The following is a 10,296-nucleotide window of genomic DNA, read 5'->3' as shown; positions in this document are numbered from 1 at the left end:
CGGATGAAGTTCACCCCTATTCAGGTAACCAGTAAAAGGCCTGGAGTACTTGCCACAAGTACTCCTGTTCTTTTTGCTGATACAGACTAACACGGCTTCTACTCTGAAACCAGTAAAAGGCCTGTGCATCGCTCTCTTAGGGCGTGACCCGATGTTCCCTTTCCATTGACTTCAAAGGATATTGGATCAGGGACTTGTACTGGCCCCCCGTAAAGGGTGAATTTCACCTCCAGGAATTAACCTCATATGAATTTGGGGAGTACACAGGGGTTAGTGTTGAAAATCAGTCATTTACCGTTGTGTCTTGGGCACCCAAATAGTGAGTTATCTGACATTTCGTACTATACTCCGTACCTAACCATAATGAGAATGAGGTGGTTTAAGGATCCACCTGATCCATGCCTTGATTATCAGAGGTACTCAGCACTCATAGTTCTCATTGACTTCACTTCAGGAACCCTAAATATCAGCCCTTTACTCAGACTTTTTTGACCTTTTAAGGTTGTTCTAATTCATGGGTGTGCATGTTTAATTTTCATAATGTGGTTGTATCAAAAGTGTGATCAGACACAAATAAATCACAGTATGGGGCTTCATCTCTTATTTTTACTCGTTAATACTGTTGGGCCATATCATGCTACCCACTTTGAAGTAGAAATCCCCATTCTCAGCAATGCGGATTTCAATCTCAAAACTGAGGGCATGAGATAGCCTATTTAATAATAACATAGTTACAAATGTCTGAAAATTTGGCTTTTATCCCTTGCTTTTAGTTTCAAGCTTTACACCTTCTGAAAAAGCATTTTAGGAGTTCAAAATGTTCATGCTTTGTCTCATCTCAGACGTGAATATTTTTAGGGAAGTTTAACTCCAAGATGTTTGGCTGTTTTTGAGTTGCATGAAGGTGATAAAAAGACAGCTTTCTATTTTTTTAAAAAAGAAACAAGTCTTTACCTTCCAGTTTTCTTATTTAGAAAACTGAAAATCTTTGTTAAATTTCACAGGTTTGAATTGGGACTGGTGTCTTTGTCTTGTTTGAAGAAATTTAGTTTTGAGACAACGTTCTCAAGGTTTGAAAGTAAAGATTTAGCATGTGGGGTTTGTTATCCTAACTTTAGAAAGACATGGAAGGTGTATTTTCCCATGTATTTATTTAAATGTATAGTAACCATATAAAGAGTGCTCATCACAACCTCTGAGCACTTTTACAAATTCTTAAAACTACAATTAATCATAAACTAGCAATTGATCATAATTCTGGCAATTATGCACTAACAACACTACACTAGCAGTAACATAAATATAACAGACATTTAAAAAACCTTACCAATGAAATTACTATAGTCTGCCAACCTCACCCTTCTCCCTGCTCCTGCTCAGACAGGAAGAAAGAGGGACCTTGTAGTCTGCCCTGCAAATTAACAAATTGAACAAAGGCTGTTATGGACCAAGTGAGAGAAGAGAGTTGCAAAGGTGCGGGGGCCTAATGGAAAACCCTCAGGCAGTATCCCCTTTACCCCCACCTTCTCTTTCGTACCAATGGTGCCATAGCTCAAATGCTTCCACAGACTGCAACTGTGGTGCTGTTTTATGAGGAGAGAGGTTGTCTTATGTCTACACTACAGCTGGAAGATGATGTCCCCAGCGTAGGTAAACAGACTCACACTAGCTCAGCTCAAAGTAGCACCTAAAATAGCAGAGTGGACATTGCGGCACTCGCGGCATCTTGAGCTAGCCGCCTGAGCTTGGACTCAGGAAGTTGGGTGGGCTTGGACTGGGGTGACTAGCTAAGCCACCACCCGCGCTGGAGAGTTCACACTGCTATTTTTAGGTGATAGCTCAAGCTGAGTCTGTTTACCTGTGCTGGAAATTATGCTTGCCAGATGCAGTGTAGACATACCCATAGATAGGTAGGTCATTCAGGGTTTTACAGGTCAAAAGCAACATCTTAAAATCAAACTACAAACTAATAGGCCGTTAGTGCAGATAATAGAGCATTGGTTTAACACAGTGATACTCAGACCTCAGTAGTTCAGGAGTCAAATTAGTGATCAACAATAGTGATCAAATTAGTGATCAACATTACCCAAAAGAGCCATATTAGGGAATGTATTGTTTCATTTACTATAATACTGTATATTCATATTTAAACCGTATGACTGGGGAAATATTTATATATATATATCAGCAAAATGACTGACCAAGTATTATTATTTTATCAACTACAATTGGTTACTAACATAGTAAAAGCATCCTGATTGGTTAATAACTTAGATTGGTTAATAATTAAATCACACAGTGGTTTAATATCATGCGCTGCAAAGAGCCGCAGGAGGCACATTAAAGAGCCACTTGCGGTTCGTGAACCTCAGTCTGAGTATCACTAGTTTAACATTTCCATGAAAAGAAACCCTCCCTAGCAAGTGGAGTCCTGGATTCTGCACCAGTTGCAGTTTCCAGATGGATTTAATATGTACCCCATACATTGCAATATTCTAAAATTGGGGTGACAGAGGCATAGATGGCAGTTGCAAGGTCTGTATCTGAAAGAAACAGGCACTACCTTAGGGCCCTGTGGAGATGAAAACAAACTGATCCAAACTGTAGCAGCTACTTGACCTTCTAATACCAGCTGGGAGTCTAACCAGATCCCCAGACTGTGAACCTGATCTACAAATGGCAGACCCACATCCTCAATCAAAGGGGACAGTATTATTCCTGACATATCTTCTGGTTGCTTCCCCCAACCAATCAGCCAGCTAGCCCTCATCCATTTCTCAGTCTCCTCCAGACACTGAGTACAGCAAACCACCGTTTTGGCTGTATCAGTTGAGATGGAGATATATAGCTGTATGTGATGAGCAGACATTTCCACTGCTATGCTATTTCCTCACTAGCCCTCTTAGGAGCCTCATATATGTGTAAAACAAGAGGGGTTACAGATATAGTTATACATATGGCATACAATTTGAATGTACAACAATTATAATACACATATGAGAGAGAATAGGACAGGAGAAGACCTAGAGACCATATTTTGGGCCATTATCTTCTCTCTGTGGTGGAACACCCCCTGATGCCAATGGGAGTTACGTGCATGGGCAAAAGGATAGGGCATGGATTGAAATATTATGCAACAAATTTAAATCGTGTACAGCATTTGGAAGTCTTTTTCAGCGTGGGCACTTCTCAACATCCTTTCCCTGCAACAACTCTCATTAACAATTGTCTATGCAGTGTTAAAGCCCATGATATAACCATTTCAGATACTGGTAGTTATGGGAATTACAGTAAATTCCAATTGCAGGAGTAGTCGCAGGGTAATGATGATAATACTTAGCATATGCATTGTATTTAATCTTCAAAACACTTTAGCTGGCCAACCACACTAGTATGTGTTAAAGGCCTTGTCTATACTATTCTTTGTACATGTTAACTAACCAAATCCTAGTTTAGAGAAGGCCGGAATCATTTTCAAAGTACCCAGAAGGCATTCTGCGCCAAAATATGAAAAATTCTGCACCAAAAAATTAAAAATTCTGTGCACAGTATTTTAAAATTCTGCACATTTTATTTGTCAAATAAACATGGAGGCTCCAGCCACTGGCTGCACAGAAGTGGGAGATCACTGTGCAGCACCCCCACCGGGAAACGGACTCAGTGGTGAGGCTGCACCCAACCCTGACACAGCACAAGGACCTGACACAGTGCAAGGAGTGTGGGGGAGTGAGACTCAGTGGGAGGGTCTGGTATGAGGGGGTCTGGATGCACGGTGGTTGGGTGGATGGGGGAGCAGCTCCCTGTACAGGGATCCCTCCCACTGCAGCTGAGGAGCGGTGGGTGCAGGAAGCAGGGAGAGGGGGAATTTGCAGAGCTTCTTGCAGTTGGGGAAGAAATATGGGTGTGGGTCTGACCCGGCCCTGGATGCCGTGCAAGGGAAGAGGAAGTCCTGTCCTCCCCAGCCTAGCCAGGACTAGCAGCTGAGCCTGCTACAGGATAGGAGCCACCAGATGGGTCTTTCCCAGTCCCGCCCCCTGCCTCATAGTGATTTACCTCTCTGCCGGCTGCCCTGGGCACCTGAAACATACTGGTGGAGAGGGTCACATGACCACTCTTGTGGCTTCCCTTTGTTTCCCTGTCAAAAAGTCATTTTTCTGTGGGGAAGCAAAGAAATCCACAGGGGACATAAATTCTGCACATTTACAGTGGTGCAGAATTCCCCCCAGGAGTATCAAAGATAGGATTAGAATGTAGGAGTTCCTGATGCCTCTTTCTGAGCTCAGGGATGTGTTTTCATGAAGATGTTTGACCACACTTGATGACATTCTATGCTTTAAACTAGAAGCCAGCATTTTTTCTAGTGAAATTGAAAAACAGTTTCATTTAGTTCAGCAGATAAACCTGCCTCATTAAGCTATAAAAGTTCCTGAATCAATTTGTGGCTGGAATTGTTTCCTCACAAGTAAAGCTAGTTCTTCATGTGATATATACTCACTCAGGCCCTGATCCTGCAATGAGCTATGTCATCAGGCCACTGCTCCCATGTGGAGCCCACTGCAGGATCGGGGCCCTGGTTACTTTCCTGTACTACTCACAAACCACATCAGGCTTTGCAGTGTTTAAGTATTTTTCCAAGAAGTCACTTATGCATTAGTCTTTCTTCTTATTTTTTTTGTAACCGTTACAGATTATAAACTGTTCAGTATATGTGGTAAAATTAATCATTAGAGGGCCCGATTCTGCAACCACACAAACGAATCTTGTGCCTTTACTTGCATCAAGTACTGACTACTGATGTGAGCAAAGGTACTCAAATGCATGTGTACAGGATGAGGCCCAGGGCAACTGCTGTTCCTACACAAGGGTGGTGAGTCTTAGATACCATCAATCAGATACGGCTTGATTATGTCAAATGGCCTCAGTCTTCCATTGAGTGTGATGGAGGCACAGTGTGCCAGCGGGAGCTCTAAGATGCATTGTGCATGGAGCAAGCAGACTCTGCAACTCCTGGGAGCATGGATACTGCCCTATTCCGGGAGAAGGAGCAGCATTTGCTCCTCTCTGTGCCCCGCTAGCTCCACTGCTCCGTATGCAGAGGTGTAAGGCTGTGGCTTTACTCTCCTTAGTGTTGCCAGAGTTTACATACAATCCTGGAAGTCTCTGAGCTCAGAGACTCCCATGTGATTAACCTTCTCATGGGTGGTGAATGGAAGGAGGGGTTTCTTTTGCCTTCTCCCTACAATGTGAACACATGCAGGTACTGGACACTATTTGACCTTTAGTTCAGTAGATGACATGATTCAGTTGTGGTATCAGTGCGTATCAGTGATTGAGATGGGGCGGGGGGAGAGACAGGAGGAAGCAAAATCCTGGCCCCATTGAAATTAATGGGAATTTTGCCATCAACTTCATTGGATGCAGGATTATGTAGGTTTCCATTATATCCTATTGCAATCCATCCTTGCTTGCTTGTTTTTTTTAATATTTGTTTAATTTAGAGTTTTCCCCCAATATTTTACCTTTGGGGGTTGGGGAGGGGGGAATTTTTCAAAAGCACAAAGTGCATTTAGGCACCCAGCTCCTCTTGAAAGGCAATGCAAAGGGAGTACCTATCTCCTATTTGGGCCTTGGGAAATCTCCCTACTGATATTTTAAATTTTTACTCACTTTCTGACTTTTTCTTTAAAATTATATGCAAAACATCTACGTCTGCATTAAGGTTGATCATACAGAAGTTAGGAAATTCAGATTTAAATTTCCCTTAGCAACCTTTACTCTTCCCCGTCAGCAGGCATTTCTAATAGGGTCTTTTATTTGGTGATCACACAGAACTGGGCAATGTAATATATTATTTGGCACGTTCTATAATACAATGCAGTGGAAAGGAACTGCAATATTTTTTTCTAGCCTTGCAGGTGCTTATGCAGTGTGTTGTGTTGCCACTTTTGCTCTTAAACCAAAGTTTAGTACTGTCCCTCCAACAGGACTTTTTAAAGGACATCAAGTATGTATTCTTCATTTAGGTTTAAACTGACTTGTATAGCTTTAGCTTTACTTGTGCAGTGTTTTCTTTACTGCTTACATTGAATTTTAATACTCTTTTTACAGTAAGACTTTGTTGGTGAGATGAACTGTGCATACTTGATGTATGCTTAAATTGCATCTTTTCTTGTAAACTTTCATGGATGTAGGTGGAATTTTGCAATACTGCACATATGTTGTGAGATCATGTCATTTAAGACCCTACTGTTTTGCACAGATAGTTGGCAATTACAGTGAAAGTTGTTTGAGAATTTTACATCTGACATTTTTGGCTTTTGTCTAATTAAAATCCCAAATCTAATATGCATTTATTTAGTGCTTATAACATATGGTAGAATGAAAACTGCAGCTGATAGCAAAAATAAAGCCAGATCTAGATCAGGGTAGAGGTCCCTCGGCCCTTGGACACACCCACTCAAGAGGAATCAGAAAATGGCCCTTACTGGGTTCCTTTTAGTTTCATTTATCTATGGATTGTAGTTTGACCCCCTTTACTTTAAAAACAGCCATATGCTTTTGTGACAGTACTGGTAAGTATGTGTCAGTACTAGTCAGTGTGTATCAGTACTAGTACATGTAATAGCAGGCTCATTAGTCTGTTTTTACTATATTAGCAATCATTCTATTTTATTTTCAAAATATCCAAAGCAATAGAATCAGATTAAGGGCAAATTGTATGCCACCGCTATGTGTCTGTCGGTCTCATTTTTTAGTTTAGAGAAAACCAAAAAGCATCTTGAATTGCTAACTTCTATTTTTTCCCTCTCAAATACATTAAAAATAACCAGACTAATAGGATTGAAAATGAATTAAAGAAATTTGTGCTGTGGAGAGTAGTTCTTTTATGCTGAATTTTAATAGGGGAGCAAATGGTTATGTCTGAGTTATAAGCCACTGGAATACAGGGCTTTATCATGGTAACATTGATACAATTTTCAAGTATAGCAGCACTCCAATAAACATGCTTAAATAATTGAACAGCACATCCAGTGTGTGCTTTTCAAGTATTATATTTTTTAAAAATCTAGTTTGATTTATTTGGAATTCTCTTCTCTGAGTGAAATCTATCCATGAGGGAGTTAAACTTTTACAGGTTACTACTCATAGTTTTAAAAGTAAATTATACACCAGGCACTCTGTGGCATCAAACAAACGTGAGAGGATTTCTTCATTCATGCTCTTGTTCATTTCCTGACACACAGGAGGGCACCTGGGTGTGATTCAGTCTTTATCTGAATTCTCAGAATCCATCGTGTAAGGGTTGGAAACGGACATTGTGTTTGCAAACCAGGAAATACCGGCTGTGGCAATGACTCTCTTCTAAATACCAGTAACAAGAAATCAGTATGAAAATTGAGGGTTTGAAGCAGCATTTATAAAATAAAATACTCCCTTGAGTACAAGTCAGATTGCTTGTATGTTTATCTTCTTTCAGTTGGCTCATGTGGCAGAAGACATGCCCATGCTGTAGGCAATCCCACAGGAGGTTGGACACTGCCTGATTATAAAATAGAAGCAGTGAATTGCACTGTCAATGCTAGTTAAATGCATTGCAAGTCCAACTGATGCTTTGTTTTTTTTTCTTTGTGAAATCAGTTGAAGCACTAAATATACTAGAAATGTATAGCTAGGAAAGCAGAATGCTGGGATAGTTGAAACTAGAGTTGGCTATTGTAAACTACAGAGCATTCTTCTGCACTTTATGGTGAGGTGATAATTTTTGTCTGTAGAAATAAACTCCAGAACTGTCGCCCCTCTTAACAAAAGAAGGGGATGGAATGGAAATCAATTATTTAAGTGAAAAATACACATTAGAGGGACATTGTCAATTTAGCAATTAAACTCATATTTTAAAGCTACTATTATTATTCAGAACATCTAAGACTAGAAAGAGAAGAAGGGAAAGTTATTTTTCTTTAGTTTTTCAGTTACTGAATTTGACAACATTTAGTGTATAGTCAGTTTCACTGTTTCCCCTGTACAATCAGACAATTAGTTTCCCCCTGTTGTTTGTGTGAATCTTTCGCAGAGCAATTGGGGAAGAGAGAAACATTTACAAAAATAGGAAAATGTGATTGTAAAACCTTAAATACTGGCAAGGGTCTCAAGAGCAGGTGTAACGCTTGAAACTACTTTAGCTCAGTTTTAAAACTATCTAAATTTTGAATTGATTTCATACTGTTAACAAAATATAACCATTGGGAAGGGGAATATATTTATTTGGTTTGCTTTTCTGGCCTGTTTTTTTAAAGAGATTTGTAACAAAGAGATTTTAAGCATTTCCCCCCCCCCCCCCCCTCCAGTAGCTACTGCACCATTTGTAAAACTAAAAGGGTTCCCGTCACACAAGATTTATATCTAAAGACTTTCCCCCCGCTTCATTGTTATCTGAGAGGTTGCATGTTGTCTTTGATTGTTGAATTACTTAAATAATCAAATAAATTAGTGTGTACTTTTTTCCATGTACTGCATTTGAAGAGCATTGCTGGAGAGGGTGCGTAAATTTTCAAAAGTGCCTAAAAAGCCTAACTCGTATGTTCAAAAGTGACTTAGATGCTTAGGAGCCTTAGTCTCATTGAAAGTCAGTGGGACTTAGGTTCCTAAATTACTTAGGCATTTTTTAAAATCTTACCCCATTTGCTGAGTGAGAAACCTGAGTGGTATCTAATATAACAAATGGTTGGACTAGAGAAAGATGATTATTGCCCTAGAAAGATATTTTTTTACATTAATTGGTGCTACCTGTGTGGCTTGAGGGAATGATATTAATACTTGCATTAGAACAGTATTTGTAACTGCCCAAATTGATGTCCAGAGAAATTTACAATAAATGATGCATTTTCACTGGATTATAACAAAGATGGTATATAAATGTTACATTTTATTTTTTCTCTTTCAGGAATCTCGTTTGACTCACTGAAGCATTCACTGATAGCATCACACAGTTGTGTGGGAGAGAAGGGGATTTTGTACTGAAGTGAAACTCTCGGGTCTTGAGAAGTTAAAGAATCTGGATGAATTCCTACTGAATGGAGATTATTTCAAAAGGTCCCTGAGAACTCTCTTTCTCTCTACGGCTCCTGCTCTTGCTGAGTTGAAACATTGCGTTTTGAGGTGGAATTTGAGAAAATGCTGGATTCAATCAAGTGCGTGCTGGTGGGAGATACCGCTGTGGGGAAAACATCACTCTTGGTACGTTTCACCTCTGAGACTTTTCCCGATACCTACAAGCCCACAGTGTATGAAAACACAGGGGTGGATGTCTTCATGGATGGTGTCCAGATTAGCCTAGGCCTTTGGGACACAGCAGGCAGTGATGCCTTCAAAGGCATCCGCCCCATCTCATACCAACAGGCTGACGTGGTGTTAATGTGCTACTCAGTGGCCAACCACAACTCCTTTTTAAACCTGAGGAATAAATGGATTGGTGAGATCAGAAACCATTTGCCTCGAATCCCCATTTTAGTGGTGGCCACTCAGACTGACCAGCGGGAAACAGGACCCCATCACTTGTCCTGCATCAGCTCAGTTGATGGGAAGCGGTTGGCCCGGGAGGTCCGAGCTAAAGGCTACTTGGAGTGCTCTGCTCTCAGCAACAGGGGAGTGCAGCAGGTATTTGAGTATGCAGTCCGGACTGCAGTCAATCAAGCCCGAAAACAGAAGAGAAGGAAACTCTTCTCCGTTAACGAGTGCAGGATCTTTTGAAGTCCCTTTATTACTCTATTAGCCGCATTACTTCTTCCCTTGCACAGAAGTACATCAGCATAGAAATTGGAAGGTGAGCCAAGGAAGGACATCTGGTAGGATCACCATGCTAGTGTTCCTGATGGGCCAGATGTACTTGCTACCTGACTTGGCTTTTCCCTTTCCATGAATAATGCCTTTGAACATGAAAAGTGCAGCTAACTCTCCTTTCTCCACAAAACTGTAAATGAGCTAATTTACTCTAGGCTGCCTGGTCACAGAGGACTGGAGTGAGCCTGAACTGGAGACTTATGGATAATATCTATGTTCTTTAATTTTTCATTTCTATTGTTGGTTTATTTGTCCGCACTTATTTAATGATAGAAGGCCTCTGCTTTGCCTGAAATCCCTGCTGACATAACTTCCCATGCTGAGTTTTTGACTCTAAGAACTTTGTATATATAATCTGATCATTGTATATTTAATTTAAAAAGACAGTTGTACATTTTGTTTTAAACTCCTCTAATATAGTTTGTTTTCTCTAGCTAACCACAAATGCAAACTGTCATA

The 10,296-nt window shown here is 40.4% G+C and overlaps 1 protein-coding gene across 1 annotated transcript; it reads left to right on the top strand.

Moving 5' to 3' along the window:
- The first annotated feature begins 9,171 nt into the window (after nt 1-9,171).
- On the top strand, nt 9,172-9,747 carry RHOH (ras homolog family member H). The gene has a single exon (XM_024211707.1). It carries the CDS (start codon nt 9,172-9,174, stop codon nt 9,745-9,747), a length of 576 nt encoding a protein of 191 aa, XP_024067475.1.
- The last annotated feature ends 549 nt before the right edge of the window (nt 9,748-10,296 follow it).

The sequence above is a fragment of the Terrapene carolina genome, unplaced genomic scaffold (genome assembly GCF_002925995.2).
Source record: "Terrapene carolina triunguis isolate 2854851 unplaced genomic scaffold, T_m_triunguis-2.0 Scaffold66, whole genome shotgun sequence".
In the NCBI taxonomy this organism is placed as follows: Eukaryota; Metazoa; Chordata; order Testudines; family Emydidae; genus Terrapene; species Terrapene triunguis.
Note: the sequence above shows the minus strand (reverse complement) of the source record. Positions and strands in the feature narration are given on the sequence as shown.

Coding starts and splice junctions, on each gene's coding strand:
- RHOH (XM_024211707.1), top strand. CDS start 9,172: ATGCTGGATTCAATCAAGTGCGTGCTGGTGGGAGATACCGCTGTGGGG.